The following is a 25,251-nucleotide window of genomic DNA, read 5'->3' as shown; positions in this document are numbered from 1 at the left end:
TTGTAGCCCATTCCCTCGTCATCTGAATCTCCAAGTACCTGAACCTTTCCCTCCCTACCTTAAATGGCAATATCCCCAAGTTTCCCCATCTGCCCCGCTGCATTCACCGGAAACATCTCACTATTCCCAATATTTAACTTATATCCCAAGAAGGCCCCAAACCTCTCCAATACTCCCATGATCCTACCCATACTGTCAGCGACACCTGATGCTTCCTGCACCCCCTCACAATCCCTTGGCCACTCCATGGACCCCCTGAGGGCCATCGCCAAGGGATCAATCGCCAGCTAGAACAACAACGGCGACAGCGGACATTCCTGTCTCGTTCCCCTATGCAGCCCAAAACTCTGTGAACTCCTCCCATTGTTTTTTTTTTACATACACTTGCCAACGGGGCTACATATAACAGATGCATCCACGCCACCAACTTCGGGCCAAACCTATCCAAGATCTTAAATAAATAGCATTGTTAATGTAAGCCTACTTGTAGCACTAATAAAGATTATTATTATCTCCACTCCACCCGATCAAAAGCCATGGACAAAAGCAATCACAGAAACAATGACCTCCGGCACCTGCCACACTGACGGTTCATAACCACATTTAACACCCTACTGATGTTACTGGAGAGCTGCCTGCCCTTTAAGAAACCCATTTGATCCTCAGCGACCACCCTAGCAAGCATCCTGCCATCATCCCCACCACCAACTTAGCCAGCACTTTCACATCTGTGTTTAACACTGAATTGGCCTATAAGACCCATACTCCAATGGATCCTTTCCCTTCTTCTGGATTAGCGTAATCAATGCCTGCGTCAGTGTCTCTGGCAGCTCCCCCTTCTCGTATGCGTCACTAAACATCCCCAACAAATGCGGCACCAACTCCGTCGCGAATGCCTTGTAGAACTCCGCTGGAAAGCCATCCGGCCCCGGAGCCTTCCCCGACTTCATCCCCTTAATGCTGTCAATCACATCCCTCAGCCCCAACGGCTCCTCCAATCTTGGAAACTCCAATCCATCCAGAAACCCTACAATATCCCCTTCTTCTCCACCCTGCCCGGCCCTGTACAACTTCTCATAATACCCCCTGAACACGTCATTTATCCTCCCTGCCGCTGACACTACCTCCCCTTCTATGTTCGCACCCTTAAAATTTCCCTGGATATAGCCTGCCTCCTGAACTGGTGGGCCAGCATACGGCTTGCCTTCTCTCCGTATTCATATTGCACCCACCTCGCCCTCTGTTTCTGCCCCACTGCCCTTCCCGTCGTCAACCTATTGAAATGCCCCTACAATTCTTACCAGAGGCTTACGCCTCTCCTCTACTGTCTGCCGTCCCCCTCCTCTAATACCACCTAATTTGGGCCCACCCAAGATGACTCCTTCTCCGTCTATGACCACCTTACGCCTCGCCTCCATTCACCAGCATTACCTGCCAGCGTGACAGCTCCCGCTCAAAGGCCCCTCCTACACACCCTACTACGTATGTTCCCCCCCCCCCAACGCCACCACCACCAAACTTATAACTCCCCAAAGAAAAAACATCCTCCGGCAACACACAATAGCCATAACCTCCAACCTTTGCAGATGCAGCTCCTCCATCTCACACCAGCTCTCAGTTCTGCCCCAGTTTATGGTCCCCAATAAAAACACTGGCTTCTTCTGGCATTTCAAAATAGTAGTCCCGGCCTTCAAACGTGACCCATAGTTTTGCCGGGTGAAGCACCCCAAACCAAATCTTCCTTCGGTACAACACCACCTTAGCCCTGTTGAACCCAGCACGCCTCTTCGCCAGCTCCACACCAATGTCCTGGTATATTCGGACACAATTCCCTTCCCATTCACAGTCTCGCTTCTCCCTGGCCCACCGTAGAATCTTCTCCTTCTCAATAAATTTGTGCAACCGCACAATCACCGCCCGCGACGGCTACCATGCTCTTAGCCTTTACCTTAAAGAGCTGTGGGCCCTGTCCACCTCTGGGGCCTTATCCAGCGCCACCAACCCGGCCAGCATCCTCGACTCATATTTTGTGGCACTCGTTTCTTCCATACATTCTGGCAGCCCCGCAAATCGCAGATTCTGCCGCCTGGACCTGTTTTCCTGTTACTCCACCTTCACCCTCGACTTGCATAGGTCCCTCAGGACCTCCATCTCCAAGGACACGATCTGATCGCTCTGGTCGGACACCACCTTCTCCAACTCTTGTATTGTCACCCCTTGTGACTCGAGCACTTTTCTACACAGTCCATCAATCCTCGCAGAGGTGCTACTGCTCCCTCAATGGCCTTTGACCATGCATCGCCTTCTTTTGCTGACAAAATTCGTCTTTAGTGAAAGCTATCAACTGTTCCATCTAGGGCTTTCCCACAGCGATGACAATTCCTCCTCCATCATTTTTGCAATTGTTGCTGCGTCACAGTTCCCCTCCAGTTCCTTAGAAGTGTCTTCAACTGTTTTTTGCCGGGTCTGGTAGCCAGTAGACATGCCAATCTTGGGGAGAACTTCTCCATCTACTCCTTCTGCACCACTTTCCTGCCGGAGCTAACCCACTAACAGGTATAAAGTGCCCAAACCAACGCCTTTGAGCGAAAGCTGCCTCGTGTGCGACCACTCACTCCATGGCTGCCACTGGAAGTCCCTTTTAAACGTAAGTTAATGGAGATAACCGCCCCTAGCGTACCCACAAGGACCACGGGAAAGACAATCATTCCCATTCCACAGGTCCCGTGCCAGATATTACAGATACGGGGCTAGGAGAAGAGGGTGCAACAGTGAGATTAGCTATAGATTGACCGTGTGAAATGCTGACCCAAAGAATGGATTATTTTGTGCTGCAAACCTCTGTGGTTCTGTTGTAGAATTCTGAGGATGTTCAGTTATTTTATTACTATAGATTTTGACATTAAGATGTATGAGAACTAAAGGTAGCAACTATATTAGGAGCTGTTAAGAGATGGACATTGGAAGATATTTTTTCCTTTTCCCCACTCCTTTGATCTCCCACGCCAAGCACAAACACTGGCCAGGATTGGAGTTTAGATAATGCTCAATCCCACTCCTCTCATCTTTCACCAAAGGTTTTAATGCAAGGGGAGAATCCAGGTTATTGGTTTTAGTAGAACTACTATTCTCTTGAACCTGGATTTGTTATATCCCATCTCCTAATAAAACACTGATCATGCCTCTATGTATTACAATAAAACAAGGAGGCTGTCCAGACTGGAATCCTTTTTTGTGTTGAATTAGAAGTCTCAAGTCAAACAACACTGGAGAGCTACAAATTACTTCATTGGCTTCAGTGGGAAAATTGTCCAAGATTCCACATCAGGGGCGGATTCTCCGACCCCACGCCAGGTCGGAGAATCGCCGGGGGCTGGCGTGAATCCCGCCCCCGCCGTGTCCCGAAGTCTCCGCCACCAGAGATTCGGCGGGGGTGGGAATCGCGCCGCGCCGGTTGGTGGGGGCGGGAATCGCGCCGTGTCGGTCGGCGGGCCCACCCCCACCGATTCTCCGGCCCGCGATGGGCCGAAGTCCCGCTGCTGCAATGCCTGTCCCGCCAGCGTGGATTAAACCACCCTTTAAATGGCAGGACAAGGCGGCGCGGGCAGGCTCCGGGGTCCTGGGAGTGGGGGGAGGGGGGGGCGCGGGGCGATCTGGCCCCGGGGGGTGCCCCCATGGTGGCCTGGCCCACGATGGGGGCCCACCGATCCGCGGGCGGGCCTGTGCCGTGGAGACACTCTTTTTCTTCCGCCTTCGCCATGGTCTTCACTATGGCAGAGGCGGAAGAGACCCCTCTCCCCTGCACATGCGCGGGGATGACGTCAGCAGCCGCTGACGCTCCCGCGCATGCGTCGCCCGCCGAAGATCTTTCGGCCCTGGCTGGCGTGGCATCAAAGGCCTTTCCCGCCAGCCGGCGGAGCGCAAACCACTCCGGCGTGGGCCTAGCCCCTCAAGGTGAGGGCTTGGCCCCTAAAGGGCGGAGACTTCCGCACCTTTGGGGCGGCCCGATGCCGGAGTGGTTCCCGCCACTCCATTACGCCGAACCCCCCGCCCCGCCAGGTAGGGGAGAATCCCGCCCCAGATATTTATTTTTGTCACATGCAGGCAAGGAGGAGTGAGTTGGCTCCCCTTTTACTCAGCTTCCATGATTGGTTGCAGCAACTGTTTTAACAATTTTTTTCCTGTAGGTACCTTTTCCGGTCCAAATCTGTTTACTTTTTTTTTAACAAACAATTTGTTCAAGAAGGGGAGTAGAGACAACCCCGGCAACTATAGACACGAGCCTCACGTCTGTTGTGGGTAAAGTCTTGAAGGGGATTATAAGAGACCAGAATTATAATCATCTAGATAGTAATAATATGATTAGGGATAGTCAGCATGGCTTTGTGAAGGGTAGGTCATGCCTCACAAACCTTATCGAGTTCTTTGAGAAGGTGACTGAACAGGTAAACGAGGGTAGAGCAGTTGATGTGGTGTATATGGATTTCAGTAAAGCGTTTGATAAGGTTCCCCACGGTAGGCTATTGCAGAAAATACGGAGGCTGGGGATTGAGGGTGATTTAGAGATGTGGATCAGAAATTGGCTAGCTGAAAGAAGACAGAGGGTGGTGGTTGATGGGAAATGTTCAGAATGGAATTCAGTGACAAGTGGCGTACCACAAGGATCTGTTCTGGGGCCGTTGCTGTTTGTCATTTTTATAAATGACCTAGAGGAGGGCGCAGAAGGGTGGGTGAGTAAATTTGCAGACGACACTAAAGTCGGTGGTGTTGTCGACAGTGCGGAAGGATGTTGCAGGTTACAGAGGGACATAGATAAGCTGCAGAGCTGGGCTGAGAGGTGGCAAATGGAGTTTAATGTAGAGAAGTGTGAGGTGATTCACTTTGGAAGGAATAACAGGAATGCGGAATATTTGGCTAATGGTAAAGTTCTTGGAAGTGTGGATGAGCAGAGGGATCTCGGTGTCCATGTACATAGATCCCTGAAAGTTGCCACCCAGGTTGATAGGGTTGTGAAGAAGGCCTATGGAGTGTTGGCCTTTATTGGTAGAGGGATTGAGTTCCGTAGTCATGAGGTCATGTTGCATCTGTACAAAACTCTGGCACGGCCGCATTTGGAGTATTGCGTACAGTTCTGGTCACCTCATTATAGGAAGGACGTGGAAGCTTTGGAGCGGGTGCAGAGGAGATTTACCAGGATGTTCCCTGGTATGGAGGGAAAATCTTATGAGGAAAGGCTGATGGACTTGAGGTTGTTTTCGTTAGAGAGAAGAAGGTTAAGAGGAGACTTAATAGAGGCATACAAAATGATCAGGGGGTTAGATAGGGTGGACAGTGAGAGCCTTCTCCCGCGGATGGAAATGGCTAGCACGAGGGTGACATAGCCTTAAACTGAGGGGTAATAGATATAGGACAGAGGTCAGAGGTAGGTTCTTTACGCAAAGAGTGGTGAGGCCGTGGAATGCCCTACCTGCAACAGTAGTGAACTCGCCAACATTGAGGGCATTTAAAAGTTTATTGGATAAGCATATGGATGATAATGGCATAGTGTAGGTTAGATGGCTTTTGTTTTTTGACTTCCCATGTCGGTGCAACATCGTGGGCCGAAGGGCCTGTACTGCGCTGTATCGTTCTATGTTCTATGTTCTAATTTTATTGAGGTATTTTTTGGCATTGTAAACAGTTGCAGATAACATAAATGTGCAAACAGCAATATAAAACCAATACTTCAATCAAACCATACTGCACATGCCCGCTCCTCTCCCCTAGACACTACCCGCCTATTTATCCCTCCTACTCTACTCTAATCTCAACCCTCCCCCCACACCCCCTGCTGACGTTCACTCTCCCGCGAAGAAGTCGATGAATGGCGAGCCCCAGTACAGATCCCCTCAAGGCGAACTTAATTTCTTCCATACCCAGAAAACTTGACATCTCCGAAAGCCATAGTTCGGTCTTCGGGGGTGTTGAGTCCCTCCATGCCAGCAGTATTCGCCGCCGGGCTATTAGGGAAGCAAAGGCCAGAACATCTGCCTCTTTCTCCCCCTGGACTCCCGGTTCTTCCGAAACCCCGAAAATTGCCACCCATGGACTCATCACCACCCTTGTTTTCAGCACCTGGGACATGACCCCTGCAAATCCCTCCCAGTACCCCATCAGCTTAGGACATGCCCAAAACATGTGAACATGGTTTGCTGGTCCTCCCGCGCATCTAGCGCACTTGTCCTCTACCCCAAAGAATTTGCTCATCCGAGCTACCGTCATGTGGGCCCGGTGAACGACCTTAAATTGAATCAGGCCGAGCCTGGCACATGTTGCGTTGAGTTTACCCTACTCCGAGCTTCCGCCCACAGCCCGTCCTCCATCTCCCCGCCAAACTCCTCCTCCCATTTGAGTTTCAGTTCCTCCGTCTGGGACTCTTCCCCCTTCATGAGCACCTTGTAGATATCCGAGACTCTACCCTCTCCTCCTCCTCTAGAGACTATTCTGTCCTGGATCCCTATTGGCGGGAGGCGTGGGAAGGATGGGACCTGTCTGCGTACAAAGTCCCGCATCTATAAGGACCTAAAGTCATTTCCCCTTACCAGCCCAAATTTCTCCTCCAAGCCCCTCAAACTCGCAAAGCTCCCCTCCATTAACATATCGCCCACCCTTCCCACCTCCGCCCGCCGCCATGTTCGAAACCCTCCATCCATGTTCCCGGGGGCGAATCGATGGTTATCACATATTGGAGCCCAGACAGACGCACTCCCCCCCAAAACATGCCTCCTCCACTGGCCCCATGTCCGCAGGGCCGCCCCCACTACCGGGCTGGTGGAGTACCTGGCCGGCGACAGCGGGAGGGGAGCCGTGACCAGGGTTGCCAAACTGGTGCCCCTGCACAAAGCCGCCTCCACTCGCTCCCAGATAGACCCCGTACCCACCATCCACTTCCTTATCATGGCTATGTTAGCTGCCCAGTAGTAGTTGATCAGACTCGGCAATGCCAGTCCCCCCTCGCTGCGGCTCCTTTCAAGCATCGCCTTCTTCACCTGCGGGGATTTTCCCGCCCAGACAAAGCTCATGATGGTTTTGCCAGTCCTTTTGAAGAAGGACCGTGGGATAAAGATTGGGAGGCACTGGAAGATGAACAGAAATCTAGGGAGGATTGTCATCTTTACAGTCTGCACCCTCTCCGACAGTGACAGCGGGAGTGCATCCCATCTCCGAAACTCCCTCTTCATTTGTTCCACCACCCTAGTCAAATTTAACTTATGAAACCTGCCCCAGTCTCGTGCCACCTGTATTACCAATTACTGGAAACTTTCCTCCACCAGCCTAAATGGCAGCTCCTTCAGTCTATTCTCCTGGCCCCTTGCCTGCACCACAAACATCTCACTCTTGGCCATATTTAATTTGTACCCTGAAAACCGGCCGAACTTCCTCAGTGTTTCCAGTATATTTTCCATCCCGGCCAGTGGGTCCGACACGTACAGGAGCAGGTCGACCGCTTAGAGAGAGACCCTGGGCGGGATTCTCCACTCCCGCGCCGAAGTGGCCGCGCCGTCGTGAACGCCGTTGAGGTTCACGACAGCGCAAAACGGCCCCAGTCCTAACCGATTCAGGCCCTGACAATGGGCCAGGATCGGGGCCGCGTCATCTACACACGCCAGGCCTTGTCGCCCGTGTAAAGGCGCCGCCGCATAGATGACGGGGCCGGCGCCGCATAGACAACGCACGCGCATGCGTGGTTGCCGTCCTCTCTAAGTCCGCCCCGCAAGAAGATGGCGGACGGATATTGCGGGGCCGTGGAAGGAAGGAAGTCCTCCTTCAGAGAGGACGACCCGACGATCGGTGGGCACTGATCGCGGGCCACCCCACATTTGAGGTACCCCCCGGTGCAGGATCCCCCCTCGCCCCCCGCAGGCCGCCCCCCCAGCGTTCACGCACCGCTCACGATGGCAGCGACCAGGTGTGGACGGCGCCGGGGGGAACCCGCCGTTTTGGCCTGGCCGCTCGGCCCATCCGGGCCTGAGAATAGCGGGGGTGCCGGAGAATCGCCATCTTGGGTGTCTCCGGCGATTCTCCGGCCTGCAGCCCGCGAAACTCGACCGGGCCGTTCCCGCTGCTTGGGAGAATCGCGGGAGGGTGTCGGACCGGTGTCCCGGGAAATTTTGGCGGCCCAGGCGATTCTCCCAACCGGCGCGGGAGTGGAGAATCGCGCCCCCTATGTTCCACCCCCCCCTAGTCATTCCCTTCCACACCTTCGCAGCACTCAATGCCATCGCCAACGGCTCTATGGCCAGCGCGAACAGCAACGGGGAGAGTGGGCACCCCTGTCTGGTCCCGAGGTGTAGTCTGAAATAATCTGACATCCTGTTCGTCCTAACGCTAGCTTTTGGGGCCTGGTACAATAGTCTGACCCAATTGACCAGTCCCTGCCCGAACCCAAACTGTCCAAGCACCTCCCACAAATAGCCCCACTCCACCCGGTCGAAGGCCTTCTCAGCATCCATTGCCACCACTACCTCCACCTCCTTGCCCGTCGGGGGCATCATGATCACATTAAGCAATCTTCTCAAGTTAGCTGTCAGCTGCCTGCCTTTCACAAACCTTGTCTGATCGTCCCCGATCACCTCCGGTACGCAGTCCTCAATTCTATTGGCCAGGAGCTTGGCCAGGAGCTTGGCATCCACATTGATCAGGGAGATTAGCCTGTATGACCCGCAGGATTCCGGGTCCTTGTCCCGCTTCAGTATCAACGTGATGGTGGCTTGCGACATCGTCGGTGGCAGGGTCCCTCTGTCCCTTGCCTCATTAAAATCCCTTGTCAGGACCGGTCCCACTATCTCCGAGAACTTCTTGTAAAACTCTACTGGGTATCCATCCGGTCCCAGGGCTTTCCCCGACTGCATGGCCTTTAGGCCTCCCAATACCTCATCCGCTCTAATCGGGGCCCCCAGCCCGTCCACTAGTGCCCTGCCTACTTTTGGGAAGGTTAGTCCATCCAGGAACCTTTTCATCTCCTCCTGCTCTTCCGAGGGTTCTGAAGTGTACAGCTACTATAGAAGACCCAAAATACCTTATTCAGTCCTGCCGGGTCCTCCACTCTGCTCCCCTCCCCATCAACCACTCTACTTATTTCCCTGACCGCCTCCCTCTTCCTGAGTTGCTGCGCTAGCAATCTACTGGCTTTCTCCCCATGCTCATACACCACTCCCCTCTCCTTCCTAAGTTGTTCCACAGCCCTACTCGTGGATAGCACCCCCAGTTCCGCCTGCAATTTCAGTCTCTCCCTGAGTAGGTCCTCCCCCGGGGACCCCGCATGCTCCTCGTCTATCCGGTGAATTTCCCTAACAAATCTGTCCATTTCTGCTCTGTCCGCCCTGACCCTGTGAGCCCAAATTGAGATCAGCTCCCCCCTCACTACTGCCTTCAGCGCCTCCCACAGGGTCGCTGCTGAAACCTCCCCCGTATCGTTCACCTGCAAGTAATTTTGCATACACTTCCGAAGTCTCTCACATATCCCCTCCTCCGACAACAGTCCTACGTCTAACCTCTGTTGCGGACGTTGGTAATTCGCCCCCCCCCCGACCTGCAGGTCCACCCAGTGCGGGGCATGGTCCGAGATAGTGATTGCCGAGTATTCCGTATTCTTTACCTCCCCTACACAGTCCCTGCTCACGATAAAAAATCAATCCTAGAATATACTTTATGAACATGCGAATAAAACGAGTAGCCCCTTCCCGTTGGCTGTCTGGCACTCCATGGGTCCACAGCCCCCATTTGCTCCATGAACCCTTTCAGCTCCCTTGCCATTGCTGGGAGTCTGCCCGTTCTGGGACATGACCGGTCCAGCCCCGGGTCAAGGACCGTATTAAAGTACCCCCCCATTATCAACTTACGTGAGTCTAGGTCCGGGACCTTCCCCAGCACTCTTTTGATAAAGTCAACGTCGTCCCAGTTCGGCGCATATATGTTCACCAGCACCACTCTTCTCCCCTCCAGCTTGCCCCTTACCATAAGGAATCTGCCCCCGCCGTCTGCGACTACGCCCTCCGCCTCAAATTGAACCCGCTTATTGATCATAATTGCTGCCCCCCTGGACTTAGAATCCAAGTCCGAGTGGAAGACCTGGCTGATCCAGCCCTTCCTTAGCCTAGTCTGGTCAGACACTTTCAGATGTGTCTCCTGCAACATAATTACGTCCACCTTTAGAGCCCGCAAATGCACAAACACATGTGCCCTTTTAACTGGCCCATTTAGACCCCTGACATTCCAGGTGATCAGCCTGGTTGGGGGGCCCAACAGCCCCTGACGGTCAGCCATAACCTTTCTTGGGCCTGCCCCCGGCCCTTGCGCCGTGCCATTCCTGGCTCGCCTCTTGGCTGCCTCCACCCCCGATCTCCTTTCCATTACCTACTTCAGATTCCCTCCCCCTATGTCAGCAAAATAACCCCCCCCCACCCCCAGCAACATCCCCCGATAACCCCACCCCTGCCATTCACTGGCTGTATTCTCCCCCCCCCCCCCCTTGACTAGCCAATCTGCTAGCCCGGTGACTCATCGCTCCGGCGCCCCCTTGTCTCACTTCCATTGATTCCCCGACCTCATCTCCCCACTCCCCAGCACACCATCCCCCACTCCTACCCACTGGAGCAGTCTCACTAAGATGGGAAAGATCAAACAAGATGGAAACACCAAACAGCACCGTGAGGCTGCTCCAGGTACAATACAGTTCCAGCTGTGTACACAGAAAAGTGTTAACCCACGTCCCTTTCTGAGCACCAAAAAAATATATATATATATAACACCGCAATAACCCAGTACCCGTACATCCCCATCCGAAACAAACATAAAAACCATAGACATAAATGAAATAAAAGCCCCCAACTAACATCTTTAATCCTCATTGCTGACCTTTTGTTACAATACAGGCTCCAGCGCACTCAGAGAGCCCAACAAAAGGCACCCACCACAACAGAAGAAAAAAAAACAGAAAAAAGGAAAAAGACCATTTCGAAGGGGATGGGGGGGGGGGAGGGGGGTACTCTCCCCCCACAGGCAAAAACTGCCCACAAAAAATACACCACAAGGCACCTTTAAAGCAGTAAACAGTCGACCTGCAGTCCAGGCGCAGTAGGCGTCCCTTCAACCAGTAATTCTCGGACCCTAGCTTGCGTCCGTGGGTCCTTTTTTCGAGACCAGCCCCTGATCCCTCACAAAGTCCATCGCTTCTTCGGGATCGGAGAAGTAGTGGCGTTGGCCCTGATGCGTAACCCAAAGACGGGCCGGGAAGAGCAGACCAAACTTCACGTGCTTTTTGAACAACACCTCCTTAACTTGTTTAAAGTCTGCTCGCCGCCTGGCCACCTCCTGCCTTAGGTCCTGGTAAATGCGAAGGACACTGTTATTCCACGTGCTGCTCTGAGTGCTCTTTGCCCATTGCAGCACCCGCTCCTTCTCTACAAACCTGTGGAACCTAATCACCATCGACGGCCCCCCCCCCCCCCCCCCCCCCCCCCGGACGCACCTGTCTCACCTGTACTCTGTGTGCCCCCTCCAGCTCCGGCGGTCGCGGACAGGCTTCAGTCCCCATCAGCTGCATCAACAGGTCCGCCATGAACGCTGTGGCATCAGCTCCCTCCGCCCCCTCCGGGAGGCCGATGATCCTCAGATATGTCTACGGGCTCCATTTTCCAGCTCCTCCACTCTGTCCAGCAGTCTTCTCTGTCTCTCCTTCAACCCGTCGACTTCTAGCGCAGCAGTCGTCTGCGCGTCCGCCTGCTCCTCCACCGGCTCCCCCAGCTCCTTAACTTTTTCGTCCTGAGCATCCAGTCTCTGGTTCAGCTGATACACTGCCTTCTGAAGTGGGTCCAAGTTATCCCGCTTCAACAACTCAAAACTGCTCTTTATCACCTGCAGCATAAGACCATAAGACATAGGAGCGGAAGTAAGGCCATTTGGCCCATCGAGTCCACTCCACCATTCAATCATGGCTGATTTCAACTCCATTTACCCGTTCTCTCTCCATAGCCCTTAATTCCTCGAGAAATCAAGAATTTACCAACTTCTGTCTTAAAGACACTCAACGTCCCGGCCTCCACCGCCCTCTGTGGCAACGAATTTCACAGACCCACCACTCTCTGGCTGAAGAAATTTCTCCTCATCTCTGTTCTAAAGTGACTCCCTTTTATTCTAAGGCTGTGCCCCCGGGTCCTAGTCTCCCCTGCTAATGGAAACAACTTCCCTACATCCACCCTATCTAAGCCATTCATTATCTTGTAGGTTACTATTAGATCTCCCCTCAACCTCCTAAACTCCAATGAATATAATCCCAGGATCCTCAGACGTTCATCGTATGTTAGGCCTACCATTCCTGGGATCATCCGTGTGAATCTCCGCTGGACCCGCTCCAGTGCCAGTATGTCCTTCCTGAGGTGTGGGGCCCAAAATTGCTCATAGTATTCTAAATGGGGCCTAACTAATGCTTTATAAAGCTTTAGAAGTACATCCCTGCTTTTATATTCCAAGCCTCTTGAGATGAATGACAACATTGCATTTTCTTTCTTAATTACGGACTCAACCTGCAAGTTTATCTTTAGAGAATCCTGGACTAGGACTCCCAAGTCCCTTTGCACTTCAGCATTATGAATTTTGTCACGTTTGTCACGCATGTTTTCCAGCGCCTGCTGGATCGCCGGGTCCGAGGTCCGTAGGTCCGCCATTTTTGCTCCCGGGTCAGCTTCCCCTGCACCTTGCCTTTGTCCCTTCCTCTCCCGTTTGCGCTGCTTTCTGCTCTCCCGCAGTTCCATGCATCTCTGCTTGCTCCTTTAAGCGCTCCACAGCCCCGCAAAACCGGGGAACCAGGTCCTCAAATCCCGCCGGAGTGAGAGCCCCCGAATGTGCGGCTCACTCACTCATTGCCGCCACCGGAAGTCCTGTTTACTTTTTAATAAGGACCAAATCAAACCAGCTTTTCTAGAGTCAATGAAAGAGTAAAATTGTCAGTTACTAAAACCTGAGAAAAAAAAATAAGACGTGAGACACACATAATGCAGGTGCACGTTAGAGTCCAAATAAAAGTTAATAGTATATAACAGTAAGTGCTTTGCTTACATGTGAGGTATAGATTGTAGAGTGTTGTGGCTGTTGAAATTGAAATTCAATTAGCATGTCTTGCATCCGTGAAGTAAAATTAAAGTAAGTACTAACGTTTTCCTCAAGTTGTACTAATTCCAGTTTTGATCTTCCATCTCAAAAACCTTTTGACATATTTTTGAGCTATAAATCAACAGGAGATGGAGTTATTTCATCCTTCACTGAGTGTGTACTGGAGCCCAGTTCTCATTGTCTTCACAGAATTAAATCACAAGTAGATTAAAGGTCATTCCTTTCAGCAGCCCGTGTTTGAACTGAACTTTGACCAACACCCCCGGATGTGAAATTCCATGTAACATCTCAGAACAGCTCTATAGTGCAATCCAAATAGGAACCTTCCAGAAAAGTGGTCAACTTGTAATAGCAGATATCAGGTGACTGCTGGTATCCATCTTTGGTCAGTGTCTTCTCTTGTATTGTTTTCTAAAAAGGTCCTCTGTAAACAGTTTAGTATGTCTTTGGTTAGCTGGTGAAGTTGTGGGTTTCTTTCACTCCAGCCACAATTTCCTATCATTGTGACACAGTGAGCAGGATTCTCCGGTCGACCAGCCACTTGTTTCTCGACAGCACGCCATTCGCTGACAGCAGGATTCTCTACTCGTGCCGCTTGTCAGTGGGATTTCTCATTGAAGCCACCCCATGCCACTAGGAAACCGTGTGTTTGAAAATAGAATGGCGAACTGGCTATTACTTCCTACAGTGTTTACTGAGTTTCACACAAGGTTTCCAAGTTCAGACCTAAAACCCAGGGTTTGAAACAGATGAGGTACACACTAGGGCTTTCAGCTCATGAGCTCTCTTACTGTGTTTACAGAAGTGCTGCCACTTGTTCAGTTCTATTTGGAAGAAGGGATTACGGATGAGGAAGCAGTGGCCCTGATTGATCGTGAGGTGCCCAGGACAGAACTGAAAATGGACGGGTGGCAGGAAAAGAACATTGGCGGTATCTATTTTGCAATATCACCTTGTGCGAAGTAGACAGCACGTTGAAACCCCAACGTGTAGTGTAATACCCACCCGATTACATTGCATTGGGACAGTGCCAAGACTAGACTGGAAAATGCGAGGGAAAGCCATCGCTGGGCCACACTTTTTCTTCCCCTAGATTTTCCTTCGATCAGAGCTGGGATCATGTTGGTCATGAGTGTATGTACCCAAGGAGAGAAATGGGGTGGGGGAGTGGCGGGGAAATAAAGTTTTGAGGCAGAATAATTAGAATATAATTACCTCATCAATTACTAGCCCTTGGCTTAATGTGTGTACTTTTGGAGTATTCAAAAGTGGTATTCCTCATAAGGAAAGTTGTTAACGGTTTCCAGTGCAGGCTCAATCTGCTGCTGGTGCAAATCTAACTCCCTGTGCCACCCAGATTGATGACAGGCTGTTGATGCTTTTTGAGTGGCTCGTCAACCCCAAAAAGTGAGTTAAACAAAACTATGGTACCAGAGTCAGTGGAAATTTTCATGGTACAATGGCAGTCGCCATGAGCAAAAAGGTGCTTATCCATAGCTATGCTGTTGCTGTTGTCAAGGAAGATGAGCTGGCTTGGCACTTTGGGACTGGAAATTAAATCATCAGCAAGGCTCACCTTAGCGCCTACAACAAAAATCTTGCTGAAGATTTTAGCTCCAATCCACTGTACCTCACATCCAATCAATTCTTTTGGGATGTGAATAAGCAAAGCTCATCTCAAAAGCAGCAATGAATGACATGGACTCTGTTGTAGCACTCGTCTGAATCAAAAGGTTGCCAGTTCAAACACCACTCAAGACAGAAGCACATAATTCAGGATGGCTGTTCAGTGCTGCACTGAGTGTGTGCTATACTGTTGGAGGTGCCATCTTTCAGATGAGCTGTGACTGGTGTTAAGCTATGTTGCTGAACATAATTACGTATGGTTATGAACTTGTATTTTCCAACATGCTTTGAAACATTTCCTTGACACTTTGTAGATGTGCAGACGTTGCAGCTGGATGACAGTACGGCCAAGATTGAGGCAGACCCATTCACTGCAAAACTCAGCTTTGAGGTAACGTGGTGTTAAATTAACATACAAAAATGCAAATCATCTGGAGTAATTTTCATCTGACTTCACAGTAAAGGAAGAGGGAAAAGTACCATTGGTACAAAAGAAACCAAAGATAAATCAAGGGAAGGAGAACGTATCGAAGTTACCAGAAGTATTAAAAAAAAGTATTGGTGAAAGTGATGCGACTGTGAACTTTTGATTTGGAGTGATCTCCAGGGTATTAAATGATGTAGATGAGGAAATTGCAAGTGTTGGTCATTAACTTCAAAAGGTCTGGGATGCCACGGTGGCGCAGTGGCTAGAACTGCTGGCTCACAGCGCCGAGGACCCAGTATGATCCCAGGCCACTGTCCGTGTGGAGTTTGCACATTCTCCCTGTGTCTGTGTGGGTCTCACCCCCACAACCCAAAGATGTGCAGGGTAGGTGAATTGGCCGCTCTAAATTGTCCCTTAATTGGAAAAAAAATGAATTGGGCACTTACATTTTTTTTTTTTAAAGTATTTTTATTCAACAAATTTTCAACAGTTTTACAATTCACAGCAACCCCACAACACGCCCTAATCCACCAAAAGCCCCCACCCCCTCAACAGTCAATGGTAACCAACTCCTGAAAATACATGATAAACAAGCCCCAACAATTGTAGAATCCATCACTCTCCCCACTAGAGCAAATTTTACTTTTTCCAGGGTCAAAAACTCCAGCAGTGCCCCACGCCGCACAGAGGCACAGAGTGGAGAAGCTGACCTCCACCCCAACAAGACCCGCCTACGAGCGATCAGCGATGCAAAGGCTAAAACGTCTGTCCCGCACCCGCCTGCAACTCCGGCCGATCCAACACCCCGAAAATGGCTCTTAAGGGTCCGGGCTCCATGTCCACATGTAAGACCCCGGGGATGGTGCTGATCGCCGTCTTCCAACACCTTTCCAGCTTCAGGCAGGACCATGCACATGGCTGGCAGGGCCCCTCCCACATCACTCACAGATATCCTTCGCCCCTTCAAATAGCCGGCTCATCCTAGATTTTGTAAGGTGCTCCCTGTACATGACCTTCACCTGTATCAGCCCCTGCCTCGGGCACGAAGTTGAGGCATTTATCCTCCACAACACTTCATACCACATCCCTCCTCCAGCACCATCCCCAACTCTTCCTGCCACTTCGCCTTAACACCCTCTGTGGACACACTGGGTGGGATTCTTCGACCCCGCGCCGGGTCGGAGAATCGGCGGAGGGCTGCGTGAATCCTGCCATTGGAGCCGGCGTGGTCTGCGCGGCGCCAGTTGGGGGCCGCTCTACGCAGCCCCCCAGCGATTCTCCGGCCCGGATGGGCCGAGCGGCCGTAAAAAAAAAACACTAATCCCGCCGGCGCCATTCTAACCTGCTCTGAGCTGGCAGGACCTCGTGTTGATGGGTCCGGGGGCAGCCTGGGGGGTGGGGGAGGGGGCTCCGATGTGGCCTGGCCCGCGATCGGGACTCACCGATCGACAGGCCGGCCTCGCTGTCTCCCGGCCTCCTTTCTTCCATGTCGGCGCCTGTACTCCTGCGCCATGTTGGATCTGGACAGCCGTGGACAAGGGAGACACCGCGCATGCGCGGAAATCACGCCGGTGGGACTACGGCTGCGCCGGTTTGCGCCGGACCCACTGCGCATGCGCGCATCCCCTGGCGTCCATTCCACGGCTGGATCAGCAGCTGGAGCGGCGTGAACCACTCCAGCTGGCCCCCTGTAGGGGCCAGAATTGCTGATCCTGGGGCCGTGTTGACGCTGTCGGCGTTTCCGACGGCGTCAACAGTTGGCATCAGGATCAGAGAAACCCACCCCCTATCCTTCTCCACAATTCTCCCATAGTTTACTTGTCGACACCTCTCTCCAACAACGAGGAGGCAGACGCTATTGGGAAGGTCAGAAAGACCTTCCTCACAAAGTCCTGCACCTGCATATGCCTGAAACTTTCCCCCGCCGCGCCATCCCAAACTTCTAGTCCAACTCCTCCAAACCCGCAAATCGCCCTTGAAGAAACAGATCCTTCATCCCACACTCTTCCCATCCCCGGAATCAGCATCCTTCCTAACCTAGCTCCCAACCTAAAATGCCACCTAAACTGCCTCCAGATCTTCAATGTGGCTACCATAACTGGCCTCACCAAATACTTCACTAGGGCCATCGGGAGCGGTGCCGTTGCCAGTGCCCGCAACCCTGACTCCCAAACTGCGCCCCCCCCCCCCCCTCCCTGCTCCATCCCAGAATTGTCTCTGCATTTGCCGCCCCCAATAATAATACATCAGATTTGGGAGACTTACCCTCCCCTGCCCGCCGACCCCTTTGCAGTATCACCTTCCTAATCCTAGCCACCTTCTCCACCCAAACAAATGAGGAGATCAGCCTATCCACCCCCTAAAAAACGACTTGGGCTATTAGACCGGCAGGCATTGAAACAAGAACAAGAATCGTGGCAAACATTCATCTTTACTGCCTGCTACCAACGCACCAACCACAGATGGAGATTGTCCCACCTCGGCAAATCAGCCTTCACCCTCTCCACCAAGCTAGTGAAATTAAACTTCTGAAGCCCTGCCCAATTCCAGGCCACCTGCATCCCTAGATACCCAAAATGAGACGCCGCCATACGAAATGGCACCTCCCCCCACCCTTGCTCCCTCTTCCGGAGGGGAGACCACAAAGTACTCACTGTTCCCTGAATTCAATTTGTACCCTTAAAATCTCTGGAGCAAACCCCATTATGCCCCCCACCGAAGAGTTCGGCTCCGAAATATACACCAACAAGTCTACTGCACATAACAACACCCTATATTCCACTTCACACCCGCTCATTATCCTCTTCCCTGAGCTCCTCAGCGCAATGGCCAAGGGCTTGATAGCCAATGCAAACAGATGAGGGGACATAGAATTATAGAATTTACAGTGCAGAAGGAGGCCATTCAACCCATCAAGTGTGCACCGGCACTTAGAACGAGCACCCTACTTAAACCCACACATCCACCCTATCCCCTCAACCCAGTAACCCAAGCTAACCTTTTTGGACACTAAGAGCAATTTATCATGGCCAATCCACCTAACCTGCACATCTTTGGACTGTGGGAGGAAACCGGAGCACCCGGAGGAAACCCACGCACACACGGGGAGGATGTGCAGACTCCACACAGACAGTGACCCAAGCCGTGGATTGAACCTGGGAGCCTGGAGCTGTGAAGCAACATTGCTAACCACTGTGCTACCGTGCCAACATGGGGCATCCCTGCCTCGTACCCTGGTGCAATGCCCTGAGTTCATACTATTTTAACGTACGCTCGCCATCTCCTTATATAGCAGCTGCATCCACACCACAAACTTTGGCCCAATCCCAAATTTCTCCAATATTGGCATCAAACAACTGCACTCCACCCGATCAAATGCCTTCTCAGCATCCAACACCACCACTACCTCTGTCTCCCTACCCTCTGCCGGAGAAAGCACCACATTCAACAGCCTGCTCACTTTCGAGGACAACTAACTCTTTCCTTTACAAACCCCGTCTGGTCCTCCCCAATCACCTTTGGAAGGCACCCCTCTAATCTTAACGGCAACACTGCCAATATCTTAGAGTCTACATTCAGCAGAGACATGGGCCTATCTGACCCTATACGAAGGATCCTTGTCCTTCTTCAGCAACAACGAGATGGAGGCCTGCCCCATCGTCTGCGGCAAAACATCCCTGTCTATCACATTCTCAAATATTCGCACCATCAAAGGCGCCAGCCTATACTTAAATTTTTTTATAAAATTCGACCACCGCCGTCTTCCCTGCTTTCATCCTCCCAATCGCCAGAATTAATCTGTTCTGGAGCCACCACCAACTCCCCCGTCTTATCCCACACCCAAACTATTTCCCTCGCACAACCTCCGTACGGAGCTGACTTGCTAACATATGCTCTGCCTTCTCTCCATACTCATAAACAGTCCCCCTCACCCCTCTCAACTGATGCACTGCCTTCCCGTGGACAACAGGACAAACCTCGCCTGTAATTCCTTCCTCTTTGCCAGGAGACCCGGACCCAGTTCCACGCAAACCTCCAATCCACCTTCAAAATCTCTTCCATCAGTCGTTGGCATTCCTCCCGCTCCTCCCTATCCACCTTAGCCTTAAACGAGATCACCTCCCCACTCACCACTGCCTTCAGAGTCTCCCAGACCACTGACTGTGAGACTACCCCCGTGCAATTAAACCCCACATACTCCTCAATTACCATCCCTATCTTATCACAGAACTTCCGATCCACCAGTAACCCTACATCCATTCTCCACTCCCTGGACTACCCTCTTCTCCAGTACCACATCCATCCAATACGGCGTGTGATCTGAGATCACAATTGATGAGTACCCTGATCCCTTAACTCCGGCCAACAACACCTTTCCCTCCACAAAAAAGTCAATCTTCGAAAAAGCTTTGTGTACCAGGGAGAAAAACGAATACTCTCAATCGCTTGGGTGTAAAACTCTCCATGGGTCCATTCCCTCCATCTTCCTCAAAAGCCCTGCCAATGCTTTTGCCCACCCCCCCCACCTTCCCACTGGGTCAGCAAGTCGGCCTGGACCAATCCATCCCCGGTTCCAGCACTATGTTCCAATCCCCCCCTAGTTTCAGCTTATGGGTATCCAAATCCAGGATGGCACCCAACCCTTTCCTCACGAATCCTAATCATCCCAATTGGGGCCATATGTACTCACCAAAGTCACCAACCTCCCCTCCAACACACCCGCACTATCACGCACCTGGCCCTCTGGTCAGCCACCACCTTCTCCATCTGAAACCTCACCCTCTTGCCCAGCAAGATTGCCACCCCCCGAGCACTACTATCGAACCCCGAATGAAACATTGGCTCACCAACCCCTCTCTAAGCCTCACCGGATCTTCACCCACAAATGAGTCTCCTGCAGCATCACCACATCAGCTTTTAAACTCTTCAAGTGCGTACAAACTCTAGCTCTCTTCACCGGTCTCCCTAACCCCTTCATGTTGCACATCACCATTCTGACTGGGGGTCTCTCACCTCCCCCCTCCATCCTGTCTGCCATTTCCCTGACCCCAGTCCTGTCCATCCGGCCAGGCCCGCCCCATCCTTTTGCAAATATCGAACCCATCCCAGAATCCCTCCATCCACTTCCTCTTGCAAACACTTCACCCAGTATTGATCCCTTCCCCCAGTATCGATCTCCACCATTCAAACCTCCTGGCCCATTGAAACTTGTTCGACCAGGCTCCAACAATCATGGGCTCCCCCCACCACACTCCAGTTCACCGGCCAACCTACGTTCGCTAGTGTGATGACCCCTGCCAGAGCTGCCCCTCCTCAGTACCCCGGAGCCACATGCCCAAACAAACCACCTCCCTTAAACCAAGAAACAACACAGAACCACACCCATAAGGAAAACAGAAAACCAAAACACATTGAAACAAATCACCCCCCCCCCATTCAAGATACATCAAAACAAAACCCCAATCAAATAGAAACCTCTCAATAAGAGAAACACAATCCCCGTCCCTACCAACCAAGTCCAAATCCCAACTCTCATCTCAGTCCCAGTCCTTCAGCCTTAATGAATGTCTCCGCCGCCTCCACTGTCTCAAAATTAAAATCCCTCGAATTGTAATAATAATAATTGTCACGTGGGTTTACATTAACACTGCAATAAAATTAGTGTGAAAAGCCCCTAGTCGCCACATTCCGGTGCCTGTTCAGGTACACAGAGGGAGGATTCAGAATGTCCAATTCACCTAACAGCACGTCTTTCGGGATTTGCGGGTGGAAACCGGAGCACCCGGAGGAAACCCATGCAGACACGGGGAGAACATGTAGACGCCACACATTCAGTGACCCAAGCGGGAATCGAACCTGGGACCCTGGCGCTGTGAAGTAACAGTGCTAACCAGTGTGCTACCATGCCGAGAGCCAATTCTGAGTCACTCTCAGCTTCACTGGGTAGACCACTCCAAATCTCACTCCGCTGGCATACAATGCTGCCTTCACCGGTCCAAAGGCCACCCGCCTTCCCGCCAGCTCCGCTATCAGGTCTTGATATAGTCGTATGCCAATGCCTTCCCACTTCACATCTCGTCTCTGCTTTGCCCATCTCGAAACCTTCTCCTTCACGTGGTAGCTGTGAAAGCAGACTATAACAGCCCTTGGTGGCTCATTGGCTTTAGGCTTTGGCCTGAGTGACCAATGCGCCCTGTCCAACTCATAGTGGGAGGGCTATTCCTCCTCCCTCATCAACTCAACGATCATCTTTGCAAAGTACTCGGTTGTCCTCGGGCCCTCTAGCCCCTCGGGCCAGCCCACAGTTCTCAAGTTTTGCCTCCTCGACCTGTTCTCCAGGTCCTCCACCTTAACTCTGAGTCCCTTGTTGACCTCTGCAGCTCCTCACCCATCGAGGCGAACTGGTCTCTATGTGCAACAATGCTTCCTTCACCCCCTTCAACTTCTCTCCTTGCTCCTGCACCTCGACCAATGTCTTCATCATTGCCACTTTCACCGGGGCAATCGCCTTTTCCATCCACTCTTTCAGCAAAACCATCATCTCCTCCCGAAGCACCTCCATATGCTTGGCAAACAGCCTCTCAAACTCCACCGATATCACCTCGGTCAGAGTTTCCACCATGTGGGGAGTGGCCCCAGCCCCCACTGTCTTTCTTCCGACATGATTCACAGCAACACCCGACGTTGTACCTTCACTCGCCGCCTTCTTTCCAGCAGTTTTCTTCTGTGTCTTTGACATTCCTCATCTTCCTTATTGCTTCCCACGCCAACTCATCCACAAACTACCCCTGAAACCGGACATAAAAGTCAAAAACCAGAGTCCCTAGCAGGAGCCACCTAACATGTGACCTCTCTCTACATGCCGCCACTTTAAATTAAAAACAATCTTCCAAAGTTCCCATGATTGGGGAATTGCATTGGAAATTGTAAATATCACTCTACTCTTTAAGCAGGAGGGAAAATCTGACAGTAATAGGAAAGTAACAGAACCATTAGGGACTGAAGCACTTGAATTGGTCAGAGAGTCTGCATGTCATTGTGAATGGTAGGTTATAGAACATAGAACGATACCGCGCAGTACAGGCCCTTCGGCCCACGATGTTGCACCAACATGGGAAGTCAAAAAACAAAAGCCATCTAACCTACACTATGCCATTATCATCCATATGCTTATCCAATAAACTTTTAAATGCCCTCAATGTTGGCGAGTTCACTACTGTTGCAGGTAGGGCATTCCACGGCCTCACCACTCTTTGTGTAAAGAACCTACCTCTGACCTCTGTCCTATATCTATTACCCCTCAGTTTAAGGCTATGTCCCCTCGTGCTAGCCATTTCCATCCGCGGGAGAAAGCTCTCACTGTCCACCCTATCTAACCCCCTGATCATTTTGTATGCCTCTATTAAGTCTCCTCTTAACCTTCTTCTCTCTAACGAAAACAACCTCAAGTCCATCAGCCTTTCCTCATAAGATTTTCCCTCCATACCAGGCAACATCCTGGTAAATCTCCTCTGCACCCGCTCCAAAGCTTCCACGTCCTTCCTATAATGCGGTGACCAGAACTGTACGCAATACTCCAAATGCGGCCGTACCAGAGTTTTGTACAGCTGCAGCATGACCTCATGACTACGGAACTCAATTCCTCTACCAATAAAGGCCAACACTCCATAGGCCTTCTTCACAACCCTATCAACCTGGGTGGCAACTTTCAGGGATCTATGTACATGGACACCTAGATCCCTCTGCTCATCCACACTTCCAAGAACTTTACCATTAGCCAAATATTCCGCATTCGTATGACTGACTTTACTTGAGGCCACTGACATAAATAAAGGGTTATCTATGGATGTTACTTATATGTACTTCAGTGAGGCATTTTATCGGGTTTTGCACAAGTGATAATAGAAGAAATGGAATACAACAATTGGAGCAACCTTGGAACATGGGATGGAAGTTGGTTGGGAGGCTAGAAACAGAAAATCTGAAGAAGGTTTAATTGTCAGGAAGTGAAAATGGTGTTCCACGGGAATAGTACAGTAGCCTCAGTTTTTCACCATATCCAATTGATTGAGGGAATAGAGAGCTAAGTTCAAAAATTCTCACATAACGGCCCAGATCTACCAATCACAATAGTGGCAAATGATGAGACGTATGCTGCTTTTGAGAGTGCAATGGAATTCGAAGTTCCGGGGAACCTATTTACACTCCATCTTCAACAGAATTGGCTCCATGGGGTCCGAAACTGATGGTCCTCCTGTGAACTGTCACCATTGGCTGTTGTCCTATTTTCATAAAAGGTCCTATTTTCATAAAAGATAACAAACCAAAGTACTAGTCTTCCATTAGCATAATACTAGAATCCATCATTGTACACATTCCAGGGCCATGGGTATGAAAATGTATTTTCAGTGACAGTCAGCACTGTTTCAGAAAGGCAGTTCAGCTGGGTCTACCCTCTTGACTGACTTCACATGAAAGCTCTGCATTTGTCTGTCACTCATCTCAGTTTATTATTTCACATGAGTGAAGAGCTTCCCGACTGAGAGTGAGAGGAAACAGATCAGAGGCTGTAGCTTCACAATCTGCTTTTGAGACATGAGTGTATTGTTAAGGGTGCATTACAAACTGGTAATATTTCAAATCCGTGTTTGCTATTGTGCAAGGACAGGATTGCCTGAACTCTCTGACGCAGTTAACATGGTTGGAGAATAATGCAGCATGTGTGGGCAGAAAATAACTTCTTCAGTTTAATGACTTCAATAATGATGGTGAATGGACATTAGGACAGAAAATGTACTATAAAAACTTTAATCTAGAATTTAGTTTAAAACTACAGCCTAAATTAAGATTGCCTGTAGAATGAGGGGTGTTCCTAATCCAGTGACTAATGAGGAATAGTTGTTGTCATTTATTTTCATGGAGGAATTGTATGCCTCCCCATTCCTACCCATCCCAGAGCTTCCCCCCCCCCCCCCCCCCATATAACGGGGAGGTCAGGTAAAGCATCAAGCAACCCACCTGCCCTTATTCCTATTGAGGCCCTATTCCTGGCCAATGAAAGGTCACCTGAGGACCTCATTTCACCTCTACTACCATAATTGGGCAGGTGAAGGTGGAATGAAGGTGACCAGCCTGCACCTTAACACCTCAGACTAAAAGGTCAGAAGGAAGAGGTGGGGTACCTCCTTTGGCACTACCTGTGGCCATTTGGGTCACCTTCCAACCAAAATGGGACTCTCTTCCCCCACTCCCTTTTGTGCCTCAATCCCTGGCCTCTAAAACTCTCCCACCCACCCTCTTGCCCCACTCTCATCCCCCCCCAACCAAAACCCCAGACTTCTCTTGAAGACTGATATCCCTCTTCCTTGTTCACTAGACTCCTCATAGTCTGAGCAGTGGCTAATATTATGTCCTGGGGGCAGCACTGTGGCACAATGGTTAGCATAGCTGCCTCACAGCGTCAAGGTCCCAGGATTGATCCCGGCTCTGAGTCACAGTCCATGTTGGTTCAGTCGATTTCGGCGGGAGAACAGCTGGTGAGTCAGTTTCAGCGGGAGCAGTGCGGAAGTGGTAGCTGGGAGGTAAGTCTGTCCTTTAAAAGCACTTGTCTTTGCAGGGGCAGGCCAGTCGATTTCGGCGGGAGAACAGCTGGTGAGTCAGTTTCAGCGGGAGCAGTGCGGAAGTGGTTGCTGGGAGGTAAGTCTGTCCTTTAAAAGCACTTGTCTTTGCAGGGGCAGGCCAGTCGATTTTGGCGGGAGTGGAGCTGGCTGGTTAGTCAATTTCAGCAGGAGCTGAGAATTATTATTATTTTTTTTTTTTTAATTAGTGTTTTAGGCGGGAACAGGAAGTCGACCCGCGGACGTCTGGGAAGACCCTCACCAATAAATTCTGGTGGAGAGGAAACCCGAGACACTACACGTGTAGTGTCTCCCACCCGCCCTCCTCCTCTAACCTAATAATAAAACCCATTGGTCTGAGGTAAGTACCATATTTTATTTTATTATATTATTATTATTTTCTATAAAAAATTTAATTTAGTTGTTAGCCAG

General features: G+C 51.0%; 1 protein-coding gene across 3 annotated transcripts in view; it reads left to right on the top strand.

The window, feature by feature from the left end:
* Positions 1-25,251, top strand: part of ift122 (intraflagellar transport 122 homolog (Chlamydomonas)) — a 459,699-nt gene that overhangs the window by 424,305 nt on the left and 10,143 nt on the right. For 2 of the 3 annotated variants that reach the window (XM_072472002.1, XM_072472001.1), the window contains exons 26-27: positions 13,952-14,080; positions 15,090-15,166. In XM_072472002.1, coding sequence (XP_072328103.1) covers positions 13,952-14,080; positions 15,090-15,166 — 206 coding nt within the window. The remainder of the gene's footprint in view (positions 1-13,951; positions 14,081-15,089; positions 15,167-25,251) is intronic. The other variant, XM_072472003.1, reaches the window with a different exon arrangement.

Source organism: Scyliorhinus torazame, chromosome 13 (genome assembly GCF_047496885.1).
Source record: "Scyliorhinus torazame isolate Kashiwa2021f chromosome 13, sScyTor2.1, whole genome shotgun sequence".
NCBI lineage: Eukaryota > Metazoa > Chordata > Chondrichthyes > Carcharhiniformes > Scyliorhinidae > Scyliorhinus > Scyliorhinus torazame.
Note: the sequence above shows the minus strand (reverse complement) of the source record. Positions and strands in the feature narration are given on the sequence as shown.